General features: G+C 44.4%; 4 protein-coding genes and 1 long non-coding RNA gene across 5 annotated transcripts; 2 read left to right on the top strand and 3 right to left on the bottom strand.

The window, feature by feature from the left end:
* Nucleotides 1–1,678: 1,678 nt before the first annotated feature.
* Nucleotides 1,679–4,732, bottom strand: TOC120 (translocon outer complex protein 120). The gene is made up of 2 exons (XM_078584549.1): nucleotides 4,593–4,732; nucleotides 1,679–4,463 (listed from the first exon to the last, which is right to left on the bottom strand). The coding sequence occupies exon 2, from the start codon at nucleotides 4,415–4,417 to the stop codon at nucleotides 1,838–1,840; it is 2,580 nt and encodes an 859-aa protein (XP_078440675.1). The 5' UTR covers nucleotides 4,418–4,463; nucleotides 4,593–4,732; the 3' UTR covers nucleotides 1,679–1,837.
* Nucleotides 4,733–4,789: 57 nt separating this feature from the next.
* LOC144710716 (uncharacterized) lies at nucleotides 4,790–7,678 on the top strand. The gene is made up of 8 exons (XM_078584551.1): nucleotides 4,790–4,928; nucleotides 5,688–6,044; nucleotides 6,148–6,356; nucleotides 6,431–6,767; nucleotides 6,843–7,050; nucleotides 7,148–7,252; nucleotides 7,330–7,452; nucleotides 7,530–7,678. Exons 2-8 carry the CDS (start codon nucleotides 5,821–5,823, stop codon nucleotides 7,635–7,637), a joined length of 1,314 nt encoding a protein of 437 aa, XP_078440677.1. The 5' UTR covers nucleotides 4,790–4,928; nucleotides 5,688–5,820; the 3' UTR covers nucleotides 7,638–7,678.
* A 5,691-nt stretch (nucleotides 7,679–13,369) lies between these two features.
* LOC144710083 (pentatricopeptide repeat-containing protein At4g14050, mitochondrial-like) lies at nucleotides 13,370–14,971 on the bottom strand. The gene has a single exon (XM_078583746.1). The coding sequence runs from the start codon at nucleotides 14,969–14,971 to the stop codon at nucleotides 13,370–13,372; it is 1,602 nt and encodes a 533-aa protein (XP_078439872.1).
* A 576-nt stretch (nucleotides 14,972–15,547) lies between these two features.
* LOC144710276 (uncharacterized) lies at nucleotides 15,548–16,497 on the bottom strand. Its single transcript, XM_078584002.1, has 2 exons — nucleotides 16,128–16,497; nucleotides 15,548–16,052 (listed from the first exon to the last, which is right to left on the bottom strand). The coding sequence occupies exons 1-2, from the start codon at nucleotides 16,434–16,436 to the stop codon at nucleotides 15,915–15,917; spliced, it is 447 nt and encodes a 148-aa protein (XP_078440128.1). The 5' UTR covers nucleotides 16,437–16,497; the 3' UTR covers nucleotides 15,548–15,914.
* Nucleotides 16,498–23,197: 6,700 nt separating this feature from the next.
* LOC144710405 (uncharacterized) lies at nucleotides 23,198–23,939 on the top strand. The gene is made up of 2 exons (XR_013583283.1): nucleotides 23,198–23,667; nucleotides 23,895–23,939. It is a non-coding gene; the product is annotated as an uncharacterized LOC144710405 (long non-coding RNA).
* The last annotated feature ends 362 nt before the right edge of the window (nucleotides 23,940–24,301 follow it).

Genomic DNA, 24,301 nt, shown 5'->3' with positions numbered 1-24,301 from the left:
CCCACAAACTTTAAACTCAACCTATTGATTGAGATAAATCAATCTGTGATTAATTAATCTACATGATGATATATATGATAATTTGTGAATGTCAATAATGGTTATTATGCCTCTAGATCCATTTAGATTAATATATGGGCCTAGATATCCACATGAAAATTATCTTTTGGATGTCAAAATATTTACTTAAAGTTTAGGGATTTTATCAAATCCTCACTTAGTATAAATAGGGGAAGGCCTTGAACCAAATTCATACATGCCAGAATTTTTCAGGGGACTACCCTTCTTATCCCTTCTCCTGTTGGCTCCTCTCCAATCCCGATGCAATAAAAGCAGTGTGACAACGATGATTGGGCGATAATGGGAATTTTCAAGATGGAGGATGTTCAATGTGGTAGGGATTGCATGGATACATCTATAGGCTGGACACAAGAACCATATCAACCAGCCTCACTCAAGGAATCTTTAAATCACATATCTAATCTTTACCAAGGCAATTTGGTCATCAATTTTGTAAATGTCATTACGATTTGGTTATTAGTCTTTTGGAGGTGAATTGAGTTTGTTTTTTCTTAATCAAGGCCGTAGGATCCACATATATCTAAACATAGTTGTCTATTCACAAGATGCCATTTAGGTCTCAAGTCCAAGTCTTGCATCCTTCAATTTATTTCTCCATTTATTTTAGTAAAAAGACATGTCTATTAATTTTGATCATCCAATATTCATTTTTGAAGGTATTTTTTCTTGTTCATTAGTATTTTTAAGATCAACTGGTGATCATTTTTAGTAATAATTGTTTTCAATGAGAGAAACCTAGTACAATTATTTTTCCTTGAAACACTGTTCAAATGTCAGAACTCATTCATTCAGAGAAAATTTTAAATTGACCTAATTATGATGATTTTGATGGACTTATTTTTTAGAATTTATACGGTTCTCTTTACAAGTGCATGTTTCTTTGGATTATTGCTTTAATAATATGAGCAAAAATATTGTAATCAACTTCCAAAATTAAGAATATTAAAAATACAGCGTGCTCAAATTACTTTTCATGTTGACAAAATTTGTAGGTTTGTGGCGTTGAGAAACTATTGTCTTTTTCTCTGGAATCTCTGGTTTGATTGATTTATTGAGGGGAGAGTGTGAGGCCACCTTTCACTTTTGATGTATAGGAAGGGCTAGGGTCTTCGCCCTTGCTGTCTCAGCCTGGATGCACAATCAATCGGATTCTCCTAAACTGAGTTTTGAGAGAGAGAGAGAGAGGGGGGGAGGGAGGGGAGGAGAGGGAGAAGGAGAGGGAGAGAGAGGGAGAGGGAGAGAGAGAGAGAGAGAGAGAGAGAGAGAGAGAGAGAGAGAGAGACGTAAAGGATTTGTAACAACCGTCTTGATTTAATTTTAAAATCATTCCAATTATTTCTGGATCTCTTCTATCATTTGTTTTGGTCCTTGTCTAGCATCATCGGATTCCGTTACGCCATGGGAAAGTATTTCCAGTCATCGACGACACAGAAACACAAATGAAGTTCATCTTGTAATTAAGGCAATGGTCTGGAATTCTGACTAATAAGGCATTGATAAATTCTCCAAGGATAGTTCATACGACTAAGCTACCGCAATAAAGCTTAAGCCGTGACGGCTTGCCCATTCGTTTAATAAATTGCGCAAACACAGAACGCGCCAAAAAATGGCCTCAACAGCCTCTAACTTGCATTATAATAGAGAAGAGATGGAAATCAGCTTCTTTCAGGAAAACCGCACTTTCCAGATAGCTAACTAAAAGAGAAAAAAGGAAATAAACAAAATTCGGTATTTCTATCCTGTTTACCAAACCAGGCTAAGAAGACAAAGAAGACCCATAACCAAACATCCTCTGTATCCCCTTCAGAATTGGAACCAAAGCGACCAACGCAATTTGCAGCTGCTCAGAGCTGTTCATGCGAATGCCCACCTGCCCAGAACCTCTGTTATTCAAACTGCTGTGCAAGATCAAATTCCCATGCCGCCCCACCGGAACCTGTGACTGGAAATTGCAACCCACGGCGAGATCTCCGTGCCAGTCCACCACCGATGCCGCCGCCGTCGTCATCATCCGGCCAACCGGAAAGTCCTTGTCTCTGAGCACTGCCTCCACCCTTCCCCCATAAGCCAAATCTCCTCTGCCAGCCACCGCCCCTCCGCTGACCACCATCCTCAACCTCTTACTCACCACAACCTTGTCCTCTAACTTCACCCCGCCAGAGATGGAGTCTCCAAGCACCGTCGCTGATACCCCTGCCACCATACTGTTCCTTCTAGACCGGCCGAGCCTCGTCTCCCCACGCACCGTGTAGGCCAAGTCCTTGCCAAGAGTCTGCAGATCCAGCCCCAAAGACGACATCTTTCTCTCCCCATGTTTGACTGACCCTGCAACCTCCATCTGCAGGTTGAATTCCTTCTTGTCCTTAGTCAGCTGCCCAGAAACAGACACCGGGATGGCGTCTCTGAGCACGAACAGCCGCGCAATGTTGAGCCCCTCGTAGCCCACTTCATGGTCCCAGCCTTGGGGCTCCAGGACCGGGCTCACAGCCCACGGGCTGGCCGAGTCCAGGAACCGGTACCGATGGCTCGGCGCGTCTGAGTCAAAGGAGGCGGGCAGGGCCAGGTCTGCCATTGGAACCGGCACCGACGCCGGGCCGCCCGTCTCCTCTTCCTCCTCTGTCCTCTCCACCTGCCTCCTCTGTCTCTCCTCCTTGAGCTGCTTCTTGTACAAGAGCTTCTCTCTGTAGTCCAACTCCTCATAGTAAGTAGCCCTCTGGGTGCTGGACAAAGCAGCAAGCTGAGCCCGGGTCAAGCTCTTGAATGGTGGGAGGCTCTCGAGCTCCACCGACTCGTCCTCTGAATCGGAGGAGGAGTAGTCCTCGGACTCGTCGTCATCCTCTGGGAGTTTGGGCGGGGGGCGCAACTGGAGGAGGGAGGAGAGGATGGCGGGCAACGAGGGGGTTCTCGCCTGCGAGAACGGCGACTTGCCCGGTGGGCTATCCTGCAATTTGAGCAGCTCGTTGGCTTCGGCCAAAATTTTGGATGCAAATGAGAGAAGCAGAAGCTGAGGCTTCCAGACTTGGCCATTGGGGAGGACCCTCTGGCCAGCCCTGTTCATCCTGCAAGCCGAGTGGTTCTCCACCAAGGAAACCGGGTTCATGAGCCGCATGTCTCCGGCGGCCTGCCGGATCGCCTGCTGCACCACATGCGATCTCTGGGTCACGAACATCTCGTAGCTCATGGCGGCGCCGCTGTTACCTTCCGGCGGCGCCGAGCCGGCATGGGTCAAGACAATTATAGCGTTGAACCAGACAGAAGCCCCGAAGATCTCTGTCACAGTCCGCAGCAAAGACACATCGCCGTAGTCTCTGCTCTGCATGTCGAGGCGGTCGAGGTACAGGACGATGTCTGGGGGGGAATTCCTGATGAAGTTCTTGACCGAGTGAAGGATCTTCTCGTTCTTCTGATGGTCAATTGAAGAGGAAGACAGCCCGGGCGTGTCGATGACTCTAACTTTGATGCCTTGGACGGTGCCGACGATGTCCTGGACTTTGGTAGTGCATGGGTTGAAGGCGTTGGTGGTGAGCTTGACCTCGTCGAAGATGGAATTGATCGTGGCGCTCTTGCCGACGCCGGACTTGCCGATGACCATGATGGTGCAGGAGAAGTCCAGCGGGTCGTGGGCCGAAGCTTCGAGCTGCTCGGCCATGGCGCTGGCTCGGTCGAAGCTGAACGCGCCGCCGGCTCGGTGGGCGTGCCGGCTGCCTCTGAGCTGCTCGGCGAGGCCGAGCCTGTAGAGAACTTGGGCGACGACGACGTTGTGGGGGGTCTGGCCCAGTCTGTGAGCCAACCGGAGGAACTTGACTCTGATCATCTGCAGCTTCTCTCTGGTTTCATCGTTCTCCTCGCCTTCGCCGTTGGGAAGATCATCTCCCACCTGGGTTTGTCTCCTGGGCATGGATCCGTTCGCCCTCCGAGAGGGAGGCTCTAGCAATGGCGCGGAGGAGCCGAGCCCCGCTGGCTGGGATGCCGGCGAAGTTCCTGAAGTTTTCTCTTTCGACGAAGAAACAGTGTTCTGAATCGCTTCCTGTTTTGCTCTGAGTTCTTGAGCTGCGATCTCGCCGGCTTCTGGATTCAAATGGCAGGAAGACGATCGCGATTCATGATGGCATTCAGCTTCAAGATCCGTCTTCTCTCCGTTCACCACATTGTTCTTCTGCGTCGTTTGTTCTTCCCCCAAATTCTTCTCCCCCATCTCCCCGCTTTGAAATTCCTCTCCATTACTGAGGGCATACGAAGAACACTCTTCTGCTGCGTTATCGCCGCGGGCTTCCTCCAAAACGGGGGTCAAATCCCTCGATGAGGTCGCATCAGCGCTCGAATCACTCACCTCCATGAATGACGCCCAGATTAGCTCCTCCAGCCGCTGGCGCCCTCAAACCCTAGATTGGCGAACAGGAGAACAAAACAAACCGAGGGCAAGAAGAAGAAACCAATGAAATCTAGGTAAGAAAATTTAAGAAAAGAAAATTTCAAGCGCTGTGATGGGAATCGGTAACGATTAAACGAACCTGAGAAAGGAAGCTCGCAGGAAACAACCCCCCGTCGCTGACAACGAAAACCCTATTCACCGGGCCACGCTATCCGCCCATTCTTCCATCGTCCGTATAAATAATGAATTCGATCTCCCCCCTTGCTCCAGTTCCGCTGCCCATCTAGAGAAAGAATCGCCGCTGAAGGTTCATGAATAATGAATTCGATCTGCGATCCGGACTTGGAGGAAGAAGAAGATTCCCGAATCTGACGGCCGAAGATCGGCACAGAGAGATTTGCATATCATCGTCAATTGCAGAACAATTCGAGATAAACGCGTTTTTTTCTCTCTTGTCGGCGTGATGCGTGACGAAGTAATATTTTTCCTTTTCATTGATATTTATTCGTGGAAAGCCTCTTAACAAATTCTTCGTTTGTGATGCGTGAAAGTTGAATTTTTTTTTGTGAAATTCTAGGTTCTTTGTATATTTAATTGTCCCAGAATTTTAATAAGTGGATTGGTACTTATCCATCGTGTGGTCCATCTTTGGTTTGCTGAGGCAGGAAGGTATCATTAGTGGAAGATACTCTCACGTTATAAAATAAACTAATCTTTGAGATTTATGAGCTAATAAAAAACTGCAAAAAATGACCTTCTTCATAATTTTAATGGGTTCCCATGTTTTCCTTAAATCAATATCTAGGGAAATTTTAACATTAAATGAAGATTACTTTTGTGAAACAACAGCAGAAGGGCCTCCTTATACTTCTCTTACACATTTTTTAAAAAAATTATTCTACTACAACTGCATGAAAATGATATTTTGTAATTTGAATGGGTTGTGATATTTCGTAAATACGAGGTTGAGATATTTGTAAAAATTACATTACAAAAAATTATGAAACTGGGAAATTGAATGAAGATCAAGTATGCTATTAGAACTGCGGAAGAAGGATATTAAGTAATTTGAATGGGTTGTGTAAAGAAACAATGCGCAAGAAATTGAGGAAACTAAATACGAGGAGAAAAAAAGACTTTTTTTTTCAATTTGGATGGGTTATGATAATAGTTCCAACGACATTTTAAAATCATGTAAATATATGGTTTATTTACCACCATCTGCAATTGCTAGGGCATTGTTCTACAGGAGTTCTCCGGCAGAAGCTCTCTTCCGCGATCAACGGTGGGAAGCTCCGGGGGAGAGACGGAGGAAGGGAAGAAGAAGACTCACTGGAGCTGTAGTCGTTGCACGATTCGAGCTAAGAATGGTGAGCAAGAAGAGAAGGCGGGTTGATCCCCCGACGACTCACCCTCGAAATCGATACTCTGAGAAACCTCCCGACTTCGGGATATTGGCGTCTCTCTACCCATCTTTCCGCCCCTTCGTCTTCGAAACCCGAAGCGGTAGATCTACAATCGACTGGACGGACTTCAACGCCACGCGCGAGCTCTCTCGGGTGCTCCTCCAGCACGATCATGGCGTTCAATGGTGGAATAATCTTATGCTCCAACTTTGATCGCTTTGTTTTGATTTGGAAACTGTGTTTAATGTGCCGGCTATGGCGATCTCCACTATGTTTGATGCATTTTAGGTGGATTCCCGACGGCCAACTCTGCCCCACAGTTCCCAATCGGTCGAATTATATCCACTGGATCGACGATCTGCTATCCTCTGGCCTCATTCCGAAGAACAGCAACGACCCTGAGGCGAGAATTAGGGGTTTCGACATCGGAACTGGTGCAAACTGCATATATCCTCTTCTCGGCGCTTCGTTGTTGGGCTGGAGTTTTGTTGCCTCAAGTCTGTCTCCTTCGTCCCTTTTGAAGAAAATCCCGCTGGATTTTCCTCTTCTAAGCGCGATTCTTTTATCATAGATGTCACGGAAGCGGCTCTTGAATGGGCTAGGAAAAACGTGCAGAACAATCCACATCTTTCTCATCTGATCGAGATAAGAAACGCCGACGCCAATTCTGAGAAGCCCACTGAGGATCTTCTTTGCAGCCCCGCTGTGCTAGTTGGTGTCGTTAGAGAAAACGAGGAATTCGATTTCTGTATGTGTAATCCGCCATTCTTCGAGAGCTTAGAGGAGGCCGGACTGAACCCTAGAACGGCCTGCGGAGGAACGCCTGAGGAAATGGTTTGTCCCGGGGGCGAACGGGCTTTCATCTCCCGTATCATAGAAGATAGCAACAAACTCAAACTACGATTCAGGCAAGAAATCTCTAATCTTTTTGACTAATCTCCTCTAATCATAGTTAAATCACTCTTTAAATTGCCTTGATACAGGTGGTTTACGTCGATGGTGGGGAGAAAGATTAACTTGAAGTTCTTGGTTTCAAAGCTGCGCGAGGCAGGAGTTTCCATAGTGAAGACGACGGAGTTTGTTCAAGGGAAGACGGCTAGATGGGGACTGGCTTGGTCTTTTTTAGCGCCAAATATGAACTCTGTGGTTCTACCTTCGTCACAAAAGAGTAGCTTTTCGTTCACACTCCAGGTTTTTTTCTAAATTTTTTTGTTCATATTTTTCTTTAATGTGAACTTCTGCTGATCTATGGGTATTGGTCTCTGATATGTTATTTTTTCGATTTTAGGGCCTCAAACGTCAGAATAGTGCTTTCGAAACTTTGAAAGCTGTGGAATCGTTTTTCATGCCGCGTGGATCCTGTAGATCGAATTATTCATCGTTTTCGGTTAATGTAAGTTTTTATCTTTTCTCGGCCCGCAAATCTAATTATCGATTTTTCTCTTTAAGGAGAATTTACCCGCTAAGCAGGTAGCCCTGTCGAAAGATCAGATCGTTGACCTAGTCAAGACGAGCTCCGGTGATTCTGATCTCCCGCTTGGGTCAGCATCTGGCATCGAACATCAAGTAGACGTGCTGAACTTCCAAATCTCAGTACGTGCCATTTTTTATTTTATTTTTTCTTTTTATACCTGGCATTTTAAATTTTTTATTTTAAATTGTATGTACAGGTTTTTGAACAGATTCCTGGAACTCTGTTGATTAAAGGATCATTGCTAGACAAACAGAGCCCATTTGCAGGTAATTATCTGATCTCGCGTTATTCAGTTACCCGTTAGATATTATTCTTGCTTTTGTTGTCTAATTCAGACGATTTGATAACTTAAATCCATACGTTTTGATGGGCATGGGAATTCATGGTTTTTCATTATGTTTATATTTTTCAAATAATTCGTGAGGATTATCATTTTTTATTTGCATCAATTAATTCATGCAGATAAGAAATGCCCATTTTATCTAATTACACGATAAATAGAGACCAAAAAGTAACAATCTTCCTTTAGTTGCTTGTCTGCCCTTAAAATGAAAATTCCGTTTTTTTCTTGATCCGCAGGGTTTTTCAATCGATTATCCAAAATTTGGAGAAAGAGCTGCGCGATGATATCGTCTCAAAGATTCCATGACGAAGAAGGAGAATCAATTAAAAAAGAGCAATTTCATTGCCAAGATGATAGTAGATCTTCAGGAACTTCCCCCGATGCCAATTTTCGGCAAAAGGGTCTTAATTTACCGATGATTGAGGGAAAAAGAGCATCCTGATTCCCTCCTTGTCATCAGAAAAAAAGGAAAATACTTCCTTCAAGAGTTTTCATTATCCGCTTGGAAGCGCAGATGCTTCCTCTCCAGGGCCACGAGAACATGGAGAGAAACCTTACCCGTCTCTTGAATCTCCTCGTCTCCGACGATCTCATCACCACCAACATCGTTATACTGAAATCTGGTATGCTTTCCCGCCTTCAATTCTCTCATCCCCTCGCATAGATCTTCGTCGTCCTCCGCCCAATCGAATTTCAGCTCCCTATTTAGAACAATCGTCTCTCTCGATTGCTAAAATCAACCAGAAAACAAAATTTCAGATCCCCGAAGGAACCGAAAGAATCTTCATCAAATCCGTCTAATCCGATCAACTGAGGAAAATTGCGAGAAATCCTGGGGACGATCTCAAGTGATTGAGAAATGGGAGAAACTGCTTTTGCTCGTCGATCTTCTGCAAAAGAATCCGGACCTGGCCGCGGAGTACCGCCGCCCCCGGCCTCTCTCTTCCCCTCCCCACCCTCTCTCTCTCCCCCTCCCCCCTTTCTCTCTCTCTCACTTCGCTTTTCTCTCCCTGCTCTTCAATATATATATATATATATATCTATATATACTGGTGAGTCGAGAGGAATCATTCTTTCAGTTCAATTTGTATTCTCCTCTTTGTTTCAGGTCTCCAGAAAGCATTTTTATCACACATCATGTCGTTGAAGAATATCGTGAATGAAGAAGATAAAAATGCAGAGCCAGAACACAAGAACGAGACTGCAGCCCCGTTTACAAGCAGAGGTGAAGTTCATAAACCCGCGAACTAGTTTATTAAAACTACAAGAACATGTTGACCTGATGTGATGTCTTAATTTAGTTGTTTTTAGTACTGCAGATGACCAAACTTCGAAGTGTTCATGTACAAAAGGGACTCTATCTGATCTATTTGCCTTGCCCCTTGTGTTTGAAAATGTGAAGGCTTTAGATCAGATAATGTTTTCAATCACACGCGACAAGGCAAATAGAGGCCCTCTTGAACATGAACACTCTGAAGTTTGGCCATCCGTAGTATTAAAAACGACTGAATTAAGATATAGCATCAGGTCAACATGTTCTTATAGTTTCAATAAACTAGCTCACGAGTTTATGAACTTCACATCTGCTTGTAAACCTCGATGGAGTCCTTTTCTTCTGTTGTGTCTGTGTTGAGGGGGAGAGAGGCAGAGCGGGTGAGAGAGAGAGGGGGAGAGAAAGAGAGGGAGACAGGGAGGGAAGAGAGGGTGAGAGCGAGGGGGGAAGAGAGAGAAGCAAAGAGAAAGAGGAGAAAACAGAGAGAGAGAAAGAGGGAGAGAGAGAAGCAAAGAGAAAGAGGAGAAAACAGAGAGAGAGAAGCAAAGAGAGAAAGAGGGAGAGAGAGAAGCAAAGAGAAAGAGGAGAAAACAGAGAGAGAGAAGCAAAGAGAGAAAGAGGGAGAGAGAAGCAAAGAGAAAGAGAAGAAAAAAGAGAGAGAGACAGAAAGAGAGAAAGAGGGAGAGAGAGAAGCAAAGAGAAAGAGGAGAAAACAGAGAGAGAGAAGCAAAGAGAGAGAGAAGTAAAGAGAGAAAGAGGGAGAGAGAGAGAGAAACAAAGAGAGAAAGAGGGAGAGAGAGAAGCAAAGAGAAATAGGAGAAAGAGAGAGAGAGAGAAACAAAGAGAGAGAGGGAGAGAGAGAGAGGAAAAAGCGAAGAGAGAGAGACGGCATTTGATCTGCAGCCAGCCAGCCACCTTCATCCTGGGAACTCCAGGCTCTTCTCGTTCTTCCCCATCTCCATCGCCAGAGCATGCAGCATCTCCACAATGGAAAACTATTTTATATAGAGAGAATCAACTAATTGATGGAAAACTAGTAAAAAATATTTTAAATAAATGACGTTAATACTTACATTTTTTATAATAAGTTATAATTATTTATTATCATTTTAAAGATTTTTTGGTATTTTTTTTAGGGCAAGAAATAGATTTTAAGTTCAAATAGAACCTCAGGCCACACTTCCCGTAGTGAAATTGTGGTATAATAGAATAGTGGACGAAAAATGCTATAACTTTTTCTACATGAGAATTTTTTTGGTGCCGTTTGATGCAATGGAAAGCGTAAAGTCTAGTCTATCCTCTGGCATGTGCATGGGGAATATGGTGAGAAAATTAAAATCAAACATTCAAGATATGACACAAACCTTGTTGTCACTTCCCCCAAGGACAAAGTGGTGTTGTGTCTCCAAGAATCTTTATCGTCCTTGAACTATCTCTCCCACACTCTTGTAGAAAAAGAATGTATCAAAGAAATCTGATGCACGAGGCCTACAACAACAAGTTGGAGCAGAAATCCAAGATGACATAGAAAGTTAGTGTATTTATTTGAGAACTTAAGATACAACAAGTTGGGAGCAGAATTAAGTTGAAGAAGGCTCATTTATTTGAGAAATGAAGATGATAGTTAGTGCAATTATTTTTGAATTATATGCTAGCTGTTAGCCATACCTTACCGGTAGTAGCTGGGTCTCCAAACCTGTAAAGCAGAGAAACTATGAATGACCTATTACAGTCGATACATGGTGATGTATGTGTCAACTTACCAGAAAGAGTATTAAAACTTTTCATTGAGATTGAAGAGAAGAATTTTTTAGTAGTGAGTTCACATAGTTCATGAAGGATCATGTTATCCTAACCCAACTAACTCAACGACTTACATCTCAGATGAATGCTTCATCAAAGAGGTGGAGCTGCACTTTGGTGGACACAAAAGAATCCATGAGGAGTAACATAAGATTTCTAGTGAACTGATAACATGCATTTCTAGTGCCTTATATTATTATATTTATGTGTCTTTATGCATTAAATTACTCATATTTGCATATTATCAAGCTTAAAATGATTAAATCTATTTTTAGAACAAATTTCTGAATTTTATGTATCTATTAGGATTTTTCTAAAAATATATTCTAAAAGAATATAACATTTGAGACAGAATTTGATTTTTCTGGAATTTTTTGATATTAATTTTTGGAAAGATATGATTTTTCTGAGTCAAAATGTATATTTATACATATTTTTTGGGCTTTTATTTTTTTTAATATGAAATTTTAAGTATTTTGTTTTTTTATGGCATAGGGTGACGTGGCGCACCGATGCGTCGCCACGTCAGCATCGAGAAAGATATTTTTTCTTTGTTTTTTTGTCCTTTTGTCATGTACATGTGGCACGGAATGCGAAAAGCCACAGAATGCGAAAAGCCACGAAATACGAAAAGCCATGGAATACGAAAAGCCACAGAATACAAAAAGCCACGGAATATGAAAAGCCACGGAATACAAAAAGTCACAGAATACGAAAAGCCACAGAATACCAAGTGCTTTGACTTCTTAACAGGCACAAAACCGATGACATTGATGAGGAGAGAGAATAAATTAAAGGCTAGGATTGCTTCAACTTCCAAGGGCCATAACTTTTGATATTCCCCTCTTTCTATCCATACCCTCTGATCTATAAATGGAGGCCTGGATCATTGTAAAAATTATCTTGACCTTACTTCCTACTTTTGTGGGCTGATTGAAAGATAATGAGTTTTGAGATCCATCAAGAGTGTTCGTGGTGTCTTGGGTGTGTGGGAAGAGACATAAGAGAAGAGGGGGAGCTTACCGTCACTCGCAAATCGCTGTGATCCTGGCGGAACGTAAGGATCTAAGGTAAGTGTCTTCAACTTACGTTGTTTCTCTTCCAACATCATCATTATCATAGTTAATAGTTTTTTATCAACATTTCATTTATCACTTTACTTACTTACATCCCCATTCTCTAGTCTGTCTATCCTTGCCATCGTACCACTCCACATCCAACCACTATCCTCGTTCGTACTGTCGTTCATCATCGTGCCCGTCATAGTCACTTACTCTTTTAGTTAAGTTGAATTAACATTTAAATTAAGTACTTCTTAATCGATATCACTAGCTCATATCCTTGAATCGTGTTTTTGTCGATCCTCTCATTGATCATCACTAGTTTAAGAAAGTAATTCCTTAATCATTGTTCCCTATGGAGACGATCCGTACACATCACTAACTACATATTTTTAAGTACGGTTAAATATATTTTTATTGAATAATCTCAATCACCAGTGATGAATTTTAACCCTAAAATTCATAAAGATGGTAAAAGTTGTATCCCTAATTTCTAATTTTGATTCCATAGAATCTGTATCTCATAGTCCTCAACTCTAGCTTATCTGAGTCAAGTCTCATCTTATGGGATAGACTTCCCATTATTAAAGATGGGCATCCTTCTATGAGGAAGGAGATAGTGGGAGCAAAAGTAGTATTGGAAGAAATTCCAGATCGAAAAATATCACAACCTCATTAGATGAGGACATAGTCCTTAACTTGTTCAGACGTATACTAAAGAACCTCATATGCCTGGTAGAGAGGATTAGAGAAATTGATCATAATGTTGCAAATACAAATTCAAGTAAAATTTGAGATTTATTCAAGTGATGGTGATCTCGAACATATGTAGAGGCTATTCTTACTTTGGGAATGAGAGAGAGAATATGTATTATGTGAAGTCAGAAGATCAATGTGCTGATATCTTAACAAAAGGCTTACATAGCTGTGCACTTGAACTACTCATTGGCAAGCTGGGAATGAAGAACATATATCTTCCAGCTTGAGGGAGAGTGCTAGCCCTAATAACGTCAAACACAAAATAAAATAGTTTTTCCCATTTTTACAGTCTTACCCAAAAAGTCTGTGTAATTGTATATATATCCATTTCACTTTTTGACCATTGAACCCCATAACCCTTGATGTTGTATAAAATTAGGGCTTCTCTGCCGTCACAATGTGTGTTCTTTCCACCTCTATTTTTCTCGTTTTCTCTCTAATGTTCAAATTCAAAGCTCTCCATGGAGATCTAAAGCTCTCGCACTGGTCTCGTGGAGGCTATTTGCAACATTCAGATCTCTCCATTGCCCTGGACACTGATAAAATTTGCAGATCTTTTCATAATTGAAGTTGTTTTTTTTTGTACATGGATGAACCCTTCACACTCTGTTTCCCAGTCAAGAACTTGTTCAGTTTACACAGCTAAATGCCTGGTTTAGGATGATCAAGTTCATGGATTTCTGCGGGGAAATATATTTCACGACGTGAAATCAAACGAACTGATCAGACCTTGTTTGATCCCTAGCAAGATACAGAGACGGCATTTGATCTGCAGCCAGCCAGCCAGCCAGCCACCTTCATCCTGGGAACTCCAGGCTCTTCTCGTTCTTCCCCATCTCCATCGCCAGAGCATGCAGCATCTCCACAATGGCCTCCCTCCGAGGATGGCTTTCCAATCCCCCGGCCATAAAAACGCAGCAGCAGCCACTCTTCCTTGACATCTCCAGCCTGCTCCAGCCGGGCGTCTTGCTACCACCCATGGCCGCCCTCGCCTTCCCGACATGCTCCCATTCCCCGGCTTCGGCAAGGATGTTGGAGAGCAGCACAGTGGATGAAGCTTCCCCCGGCTCCGTAGCGAGGAATCGCTCTGCAATTCTAACTCCCCTCTCCACATCTCCCCACCTCCAGCAGGCGCTTAGCAAGGCGCACCAGAGAGCAGCGTCAGGCGCCACGGCCACGGCGGCGGCCGTCTCCTCCGCCTCCGCCAGCCGCCCGGCCCTGGCCAGAAGATCTAGCAAACATGTGTAGTGCTCCAGAGAGGGCCTGATGCCATACTCCTCGGCCATAGCGCGGAAAAAGGCGCGACCTTTCTCCACCAGGCCGCCATGGCCGCAGGCCTGGATCAGACCCACGAAGGTCACCTCGTTGGGCTGCACTCCGGCAGCGATCATCCGCCTGAAGAGCGCCAGCGCCGCCGCCGGGACCCCGTTCTGAGCCTCGCCGACGATCATCGTCGTCCAGGAGAAGACGCCCTTCGCCGGAAGGCTCTCGAAGAGAGCCCTCGCCGAGCCAATGGCGCCGCACTTGGCGTACAAATCCACCAGCGCGTTGCCCACGAAGGCGCTGCCGGCGAACCCGAGCGCCACGACGAGGCCGTGGAGCTGCTGGCCGAGCTCTAGCGCCGCCTCGTTCGCCGCGGCGGCCATGGCAGCGGCGAGGACGAAAGGGTCGGTGACAGCGACCCCTTCTCGCCGCATCTCGACGAAGAGCTCGACAGCGGCGCCGCCACCGCCGCTCTGGACCAGGCCCGAGATCAGGGCCGTCCATAGGACCAGGGAATGGCCGTGGGGCTGCCCCCGGAAGAGCTCGAGGGCCGCCTCGTGGGAGCCATTGGCTGCGTACCCGCCCACCATGGCAGTGACGGAGGCGACGCTTCGGTGGCGAATTTCGTCGAACACTTTGCGGGCTTCTTCCGGCTCGCCGCATTTCGAGTACATGTCAACCAGGGCGGCTTTCACGACGTCGTCCGCGCCAAAGGGGGAGACGGAGAAGCGGGCGTGGAGCTGGCGGCCATGGCGGAGGGCCCCGGACCGCGCGCAGGCCTTGGCGACGGCGGAGAAGACGAACCCGTCAGGGGAAACCCCGTCGACGAGGGCCATGGAGGGGGCGAGGGAGATTGCTCGGTGGGGATGATCAGACTGGGCTATGGCGGCGAGCAGCGTGGACCAGGAGAAAAGATCCCTTCTGGGCATTTCATCGAACAGGCGCTCTGCGTGAGGCAGAAGGCCGCATTTGAAGTAAAGGTCGAGGAGACGATTGGCGCAGAGGAGGTTAGAGAGGAGGCCGAGCTTGATGAAGCAGGCGTGGGCGGGCTGGCCATGGCGAGGAGAGCGGCTCTCGATGGCGAGGCGGAGGATGGCGTGGAGCTGCTTCAGTCTGCCTCCGCGGCGCTCGCTCATTACTTGGTAAATGATGGTTTGACTGCGGTTTTGTGCCCGCAGGTCGACGATGAGGGTTGAAATGTTATTTCGCAAAGTTCGGGGTTATTTCTGAAGTTTACTTGCTTCTACCGAAGGGAGAAATACCCACTCAGAGTTTAGTTTTTCGTTAGAAATACCCACTGAATTTCCAAATCTCAGTACGTGGCATTTCAGAATTTTGTTTTTTTCATTTTTACGTGGTACTTAATCGTTATACATCTAATTGTATGTTCAGGTTTTTGAACAGATTCCTGGAACTCTGTTGATTAAAGGATCATTGCTAGACAAACAGAGCCCATTTCAGTTACCCGTCAGATATTATTCTCGCTTTTGTTGCCTATTCCATACGATTTGATAACTTAAACCAATACGTTTTGATGGGCATGCGAATTCATGATTTATCATTATTTTTTATATTTTTCAAATAATTCGTGAGGATTATCATTTTTTATTCGCATCAATTAATTCATGCAGATAAGAAATGCCCATTTTATCTAATTACGTGATAAGCAGAGACCGTAAAGTAACCGTCTTTCTTTAGTTGCTTGTCGACCCTTAAAATGAAATTTCCGTGTTTTTCTTGTCCAAAATTTGGAGAAAGAGCTGCGGGATTCAAAGATTCCATGATGAGGAAGGAGAATCAATGAAAAAAGAACAATTTCAACGCCAAGATGATAGAAAACCTTCAGGAATTTCCCCCGATGTCGATTTTCGGCAAAAGGGGTCTTGATTTACCGATGTTTGCAGGAAAAAAGAGCAGCCTGATTCCCTCTTTGTCATAAGAAAAAGGGAAAAGACTTCCTTCAAGAGTTTTCATCATCCGCTTGGAAGCGCAGATGCTTCTTACCCAGGGGGCACGAGAACATGCAGATAAACCTTAGCCGTCTCTTCAATCTCCTCGTCTCCGACGATCTCATCACCATCAACGCCGTTCTACTGAAATCTGGCATGCTTTCCCATTTCCCACCTTCAATTCTCTCATCCCCTCGTAGAGATCTTCGCCATCCGCCGCCCAATCGAATTGCAGCTCCCTATTAAGAGCGATCGTCTCTGTCGATTCCTAAAATGAACCAGAAAACAGAATTTCAGATCCCCAAAGGAAGGAACCGAAAGAATCTTCATCAAATCCGATCACCTGAGGAAAATTGAACTCCGTCGGGGCGAGAAATCCCGGCGGCGATCTCAAGTGATGGAGGAGCGGGAGAAACGGCATTTGCTCGTCGATCTTCTGCAGGAGGCTCCTGACCTGGCCGCGGAGGAGCGCCTCCCCCGAGCTCGGCGTGTTCTTCGCCGCGGTCTTGCTCTTCGCGGCGGAGTACGGCGGCGTCCGTGCGCTCTCCGCCGCCAGTCCGACGATCGGAGAGCCGTTCGTGATGTCGGCGAGGGCGGCGATCCTGTTCTCCTTCCCCCGCCTCGATCCTCCGAGAGAAGACGGTGTCTCCATGGCGATAGGAGGAAGAACGGAATGAAGAAACGGAGGAGCAGAGATTTCCTTTTGCAGTGTAGGATGATACGAGCACTTTAACTCCGTTCTGTACCGCGCAACGGTCATATGACCGTTGCACGCCCCCCAAGGGGTTTTTGGTGGGAAGTGACGTGGCTGCTTTTTAATGATTTTTTTCTTGCCGTAAGTGATTTTAACTTTGTTTTATTTTGAGTATTTGTTTCCTCGGGTTTTTTGTTTTGGTGAAAATTGGAGCCGAAGCTCTATTGCTTTAATAATAAAAAAGCACTAGAGATGTTTGTCTCAACTAGAGATTCAGTTGATACATTCTCAACATCTGAGAGATGGCTAAAATAGAAAAATTGAAAATATTTATATCAGTTTCAAGAGTTCATATCTGTCCGAGTTAGCTTCATTTGTATAATAGGAACATCAATAAGATGATTTAGTTCAAATAGATTACTGGTCTTTTCACCAAATTATCCCGTCATTTGCCTGATTTTTAATTGTTAAAAAGGTGATTGCATCACCTATTGACATCCACCCTAAAGTCTTTCTTTGAAAAAAAATTTCTGCTTCTTGTTTAAAGGCTATCTTATCATTTTATATTGACTTTGAATATCTATGTATTTGACATATCTATGCTCGCTTACTTGTAATTTAGGATCTTTGCCAGGGCATATTAGGTTTTCATACAAAAATTGGGACAGTGATCTTTAGATATCATATAACTATACTATTGTAAACGAACTTGGTGAAGTATGTCAAAAAATTAGAGGTAGAAATGATCTAATATGTTATACACTAGGCATGATGAGACATTGTGGTGGTGACGCGTTGCCACTGTCATCCGAGACGTCCCACATCCTAACTCGTCGCCTACATCAACTGAAGAACCGTCTTGATAATGACCAGGTCAACGCACCGGCATCAGACGCATCTACACTTACACACGACACGTTCGACATCATGACACGTCGTCAACGCCAGATCCAAAATTTCTCTTTGACGTGACACGATAACACGTCGTCTACTTTATTTTTATTTCTCGTGTTTTCTCTTTCCTCCAAGGCCTATATGTAGGCCAATGTTGTAAGAAACATTTGGTGAATCTCTTTTCAAGAATTGAAGTTTTCTTTCTTCTTGGAAGATTTGCCCTATCCTCCCCGTCCCGTTCCGGTCACCGCCGCCGCTGATCGCCGCCGTGCCCTACGCCTTCGGCCACCGCCCCGCGCCCTCGACTGTCGCCCTGCCCTCAGGCGCCCACATCCCTAGGCCGCTGCCCTGCGCTCAGGCTGCCCAACGCCCAGGCCCGCTACCCACACAGGCCGCCGCCCGCACAAGCAGCCTGCCCATGCGGGCAACGCACCAGCGCGTAGGCCGCCGCCCGCACAGTCAGCCTGCCCACGCAGGCAACCCACTCTCTTACAGGTCACCGCCCACGCAGGCAGCCCGCCCGCGTGCTGGCCGCCGCCTACGTAGGCCGCTGCTTATGCAGGCCCGCTTGCGCGCAGGCCGCCACCCACGCGAACTGTCGCCGCGCGCGAGCCTGCGTGCAGGCCGCCCCCCCCGCAGGCAGCCTGCCTCCGCCGGCCTCCCCCCGCCCGCGCACAGGCCGTCGCCCGCGCAGGCAGCCCGCCCGCGTGCAGGCCACCGCCCACGCAGGCCGCCCGCTCGCGCAGCCACCTCGTGCCCGCACGATCCCTACAATCAGCATCCTGACTTCAGATCCTTCATTCTGCAAGTGCACGCCCCGTTTACCAGTTGGATCCATGACACCCTGTCGAAGCGCACGTCAATCGTCCCGCCAACGACGCGTCAAGAATTTCCCGCAGCCTCTTCATGCACTATCTAGTGCCGAGGTACTTCTACACTCTTTGGTGTCCGTGTTCTTCTTCCAGTGTTCTTCGAGTGTTCATCCACCGCCGTCGGATTTGATTGGATTTTGAATCTTCAAGCGAATAGTTGAATAGGTCTTTGAATCTTCTAGCGATTGCCATTCGGATTTATTGAATGTGTTTCTTTCTTTTCATCGCGGTGGTTGTAAGACAGTACTCCCGCCCTCGACGAGGAAAGGGGCTGCACCATCATTATTTTCACCGGATTTAAATCTTCGAATTTGATTGTGTGATTTGTGGTCTGTTTTATCCCATCCCTCCCCTAGTCATCGTAGTATCCGGTTCCCATTGTCACCCTGTCCCCGTCTCCTCTAGCCACCCTGCATCACCCCGTCATCCCCTAGTCATCCTGCATCACATTGTCTCAACATAACAAACTAAGGGTAAAATTTTGACATTACGTCAATAAAATGCCAATATGATAATTCATTATACTTCAAGTGTAATTTTTAAATGATTTAGTTAGTTCAAGAAATAATATTATACTTATAGCCTTAAGTGTAGTAAAAACCCTTGTAATTTTCAAGTCATATCATTTAAGGAATAAAGAGATGACCTGTGAGAACTAATCCAACATACATCTTAAATAATATCAATTGTGTACATTTTGAGACTCGAGATATAACAAGAGGCCGGAGTGGAAACTAGTTTTGCATTTTATATTGAAGACCATAGGGAAAAAATTTAGAAAAATTCATAGGAGAATAAATCTCTTGATATCAGCTTGGTGGTTCAATTTGGTCCTTGGAAACCGTCATTGATGCAAATAAGAAAGTTGAGCTCCGAGGTTTGATCCAGAATTTATTACTATGTATTATTGAAGTTTATTGCTTGAATTAAGGTGATAAGGTCGTGGACATGTAGATTGATGATCTGGAAATACTTAAAGCAAGGCTCTAAGAAGAAGCACAAAGAATAATAAACATTTTCAATATTGAGTTTTTCAACACGTACATAATTAAAGGCCTCCACACATTCTCGGACCACTAAATTGACCCAAATTTACCCTAGACATGAGATTAGATGTTGGATTGTCATTTGATGTTTATGATTAAGAAAGATCCATCTGACGCTCATCCTTTGTTTTGATTGATAGCATTAGTCTTTAGATGTTTAAGCTATAATTCTAACAATACTTTGAACAAAGATATTTTGTCCAATCACATAAAAGTCACAATTGTCAGTACACTACTCTACGATCCACATGTCGCGCCCAGATTAAGCGACTGAAGTCAATATTCCATGGATTTGCTCTGATTTCCATGAAGACTTCTTTAATGCACGATAAATTTTAACAATTAGGGGAATACTTTGATGTACTACACATAATTATTGGATCAATTCCAGCTTGGTTAAAAACGTTTCATTTGTTCTATAGATCTTAACCATTTTTTATGGACAGGGATTTTTAAAAAACAAAATACTTACAAAACAAAAACAAAACCATAATAATGTTATTAAAATTAAAATTTTCAATTATTTCATTGAAAATATAGAATGTTACTAAAGCACAGAACATATATCCAATTAAATTATCATGATTTTTTATGGAATATGGATGCCAAGGCTGGTGGAATTTAATGAAATATTAAATTATGTTTTGAATATTATCAGAGATAAACTTCAAGATATAATTCATTTATTCTTGGACCTTGTACCTTATCATCATCTCAAAAAAAAGAATGGATAAGCCTTTTGTCAACGATAACCTTGAATTTGGAGTGACATTTCTTTTAAGTGAAAGCAGCCAATCTGTCAAAAAAATTGGATTTATGCCATATGGGCGCCAAAATTATCTCAGCATTTATTTTAGAAGAGTCACTTTTCCTAGTTATATATTTTTGGATCATGATGCTGAACTTATGACCAGGCAATCAAAACCAGCTCAAATGACTTAACTCTGAGAGGGTTTTACTCCCATCAGTGGAAGCAAGTAAACTTGGGAAACAACCCTGAACTTTGAGAAATAACATTTCCACCCTCATCATCAACCCTCGGATACAAAACGGCAATCAAACTGCCATTCACAAATTAATGAGCGAGCGCCGTGGAGGAGGCATTGTGAAGCAGCTCCACGTGTTTTTGTAGTTTCAATAAACTTGTTCATGAGTTTATGAACTTCGCCTCTGCTTGTAAACGGCGCTGCGGTCTTGTTCTTCTGTTGTGTCTCTGCGTTTTTGTCTTCTTCATTCACTATATTCTTCAACGAAATTATGTGTGATAAAAACACTTTCTGGAGACCTGAACAGAGCGGAGGGTACAAATTGAACTCAAATAATGGTTCCTCTCAACTCACCAGTGCAGTAGATATATATTGAAGAGCAGGGAGAGAAAAGCGAAGAGAAAGAGAAAGAAGAGAAAAACACATTGTGAAGGGTTCGCCCATGTAAAAAAAACAAACAACTTCAATTGTGAAAAGATCTGCATATTTTATGCTGGCATGCGAAAAGATACCAGTTTCAAGGTTCTCCTTGATGAATCGCCAGTCAGCTTTTCCATGTGGCATGTTGATGACCTATTCATTATTCTGAGAACTACTGAGTATGTTTGTGACCGGACCGACACAGGCAATGACCAGTTTAATCTAGAGAGATTTTGCTATATCATGGGTAATTGTCCTCTATGCGATATGATCCCTCCCGTGTTATCTTAAGGCCAGCAAGGGCATTTCCATCGTTATCTGCCTCTCTCGTTTGCCATATTTAATAGATTATCCCAGCTTGTGGGAGGGCAAGATTTTGACTATAAAGGGAACCTCCTTTTTGAAACAATGACTCCGCCGACGACGTCCACCCAGTTGGCCCTCGTCCTTCTTGGCGATGCCTACTGTGCCAAATATTACTCATCTTTGTTCTCTCTTGTCCATCCCACCAGCCACCTCCCACTCTTCCCCGTTCACGATAAGACATCCTTACAATTCTTCTTCAGCAATGAAAAAGCTCCAACGCAAGTTTATGTTGTTATGTGGATGCAATCTAATCAAATTTAGGAATAGTAAAAAAAATCGTCTCGTTCTTCAGAAGATAACCTTGAAGCCATTCCACGGAACCACAAACCCAGATCAGAACGTTTCTGCCCACTCTCTCTCTAACTCCGTGGGAATGTCAACCTTCTCTCTTCCTATACGATCTTCACATATAAGGTGCTTGATGCATTTCTCTATCTCTCACGTGACTGTCCCTCTCTTCGTCACAATCGCTATGTTTCTTGTGATTTTTGTATTTCCTCATTTATTTCATTATCTTATTTCTTCTTCCTTCACAAATTGTGTTGTTAAAATTATGATGGGCACGCAAAAGAAGATAATCTGGATACATACTATAGATAATCTGGATATATACGATGCATAATCTGGATATTCACATTGAAAATTTTTGAGTTATAGTGTGGAGATCCCAGCTGCCAGCGCTAACTAGGATTAGGGTTTGTGGAAACACAAAAAGTACACAATAGGCTGCCAAACATATAGTACAAATACATGTTTTGGTCTGTTTGGCCTGGCCCACTTGTCCGATTAAGAGGATCCCTATTGGTGAATCATCTTAATGACACATTTACAAATACAGAAAGAAAGACATTAATAAATAAAAGTAAATAGACTAGCGTCCAGGGCAAGGGAGAGATCTGAATGTTGCAATGAGCCTCCACGAGACCAGTGCGGGAGCTTTAGATCTCCATGGAGAGAGCTTTGAATGTGAACAGCAAAGGAGAGAAAATGAGAAAAAATGAGGTGGAAAGAACATACATTGAAGCCCTAATTTTATACAATGCTCAAGGGTTACGGGTTCCAAATGTCAGAAAAAGAAATTGATATATATACAATTACACAGACTTTTAGGTATGACTGTAAAAATGGAAAAACTATTTAATTTAGTGCTTGACGTTAGCTTTGCTAACACTCCCTCTCAAGCTGGAGGATGTATGTTCTCCATACACAGCTTGCCGATGAGTCGCCGAAGTGTAGGGCTATGTAAGCATTTTCTTAAGATATCAGCAAATTGGTCTTTTGACTTCACATACGGTATGCTTATAAGAACACTTTCCATTTATTTTTCAATAAAGTGTCAATCTACTTCTATGTACGGAACGACGGCCATCATCCATCACATCACACGCCACGGTGACGGCAACGTGATGGATGACGTGATGGTGACGGTGACAAAATTAGGGGCTGTGACGGTGACGATGATGGATGACGAACTGGGTGTGACGGTGATGGGGGGCCTCGGATGGGTGATTTGACGGGATGGCCTTCACAAATGATGGTCATGATGGATTTTTAAAACTTTAAAAATGGCCAAAAAAGCTTAAAAATTGTTATATTTAAGCTTCCCGACAGCCGAGATTTCACCACTTGGCGTGGCTAACTCGATTTCTTGGTATTTTTCAGAAAAATCACTGCATTAATTCACGCTCGCAAAAGGACACCACCCAAAAATAATTGGAGATATACCCCTCTGATTCTCTCTCCTCCATATTTCTCTAAGTACAAACATAAAAAAATTCTCAGATTCCTCTCCCTCTCTCTGTGTTCTTCTTCCCAATGAACTCACGATGTGGAAATAAGTCCGGACGGAATGAATGATGATCACTCTCTCTCTCTCTAGGAGAACAATATGCAGCAGTGATGGGGGGCAACAACAGGTAACACCCACATTCAAGTTTCGACAACAACTGCGGAAGCTGGCATGTTTGACAAAACAAACATCGCCAGATGTCTTGCAGCGGGGGATTCTCCCTGAAACCAGAGAACCCCACCGAAAGCCGCTTCCTTTCCTCTGCCCAATCTTCTCCTCAAAGAACAGTGCAAGGCACTTCCCACGGCTTTCTTTCACCAATTACGAGCGCAAAAGATCACGCCACTGGCAATCACATAGCATCCCGCTGTAGAGGGCCACCTAGTTCGCTGCATTTTTGCACACTGGGCCACCAGCGCCGCCACTTCCTGCACGCCGCTCTCGATATATCTCTCCATGACACACGTTGAAAAGTGAACCCTCTTCTTCCCTGTATTCTTCTTCTCGTGCTCGTCTCCCCTCGTCGAATCTGCAAAAAAATTGAGACTGAGAGAGACGGCGAAAGAGCGAGGAGAGATTAAGGAATTGGCTTTTACCAGTCATGCGGGCTCGCGAGGAAGCAGTCGAGGCGGGCCTTTGCTGACCCACGACGAGAAAGATGATGATGCTGGAGACGGCCATGGCCAGCGTCAAGGAGGACTGGGAATGATCGCGATGAGGGCAATAAAATCTATAAGATTGGCCGTGTAGAAGCTGGTCGCAAGCCATGTTTTTTCGTCTCACATGATGGTGACGCCGTCAGGTGACGGGGACGTGGTAGGACGCCACATGGAAGGACGTGTGGTGGGAATGTGATGGTTTTTTCTGCATATACTCGGATGCGTGACGGAACGCTGACGTGACAAAAGTTTCATCACGTCACAATCCGTTCTGTCATGTCCAGGGCGTCACGTCCCGGCGTGCCGTTCCCTACTTCTATGTGCTTGGTTCTATCATGCTAGATTAGGTTGCGCGCAATCTTTATGGTTGACTTATTGTTGCAGAATAGCTTGATGGGAGTCCTCAATGAGATCTTTAATTTAAGTCTTCACCGATGGATTTTAACCATAGTGCTTGAGAAAGACCATGTGCCATGGCTCTGAATTCTACGTCTGCACTAGATCGTGAGACAACATGCTGCTTCTTACTCCTCCAAGAGATCAGGTTCCTTTGAGGAAGGCACAATACCTAGTAGTAGATCAACGATTGATGATGTTAACTGCATAATCAACATCAATATAAATTTCAAGATCCAGGTTGATATTTTTCTTAAAAGTAGACCCATATCTTGGTGTCCCTTTCTGATATCTGAATATGCAAACAAAATCCCTTTCATGCATCTCCCGAGGATTTTGTATGAATTGACTGACTAGATCTACATCATATGAAATGTCTGGCGTGGTACGTGAGA

Source organism: Wolffia australiana, chromosome 12, assembly GCF_029677425.1.
Source record: "Wolffia australiana isolate 7733 chromosome 12, ASM2967742v1".
Lineage (NCBI taxonomy): Eukaryota > Viridiplantae > Streptophyta > Magnoliopsida > Alismatales > Araceae > Wolffia > Wolffia australiana.
This window is presented reverse-complemented; position numbering and strand designations above follow the sequence as displayed.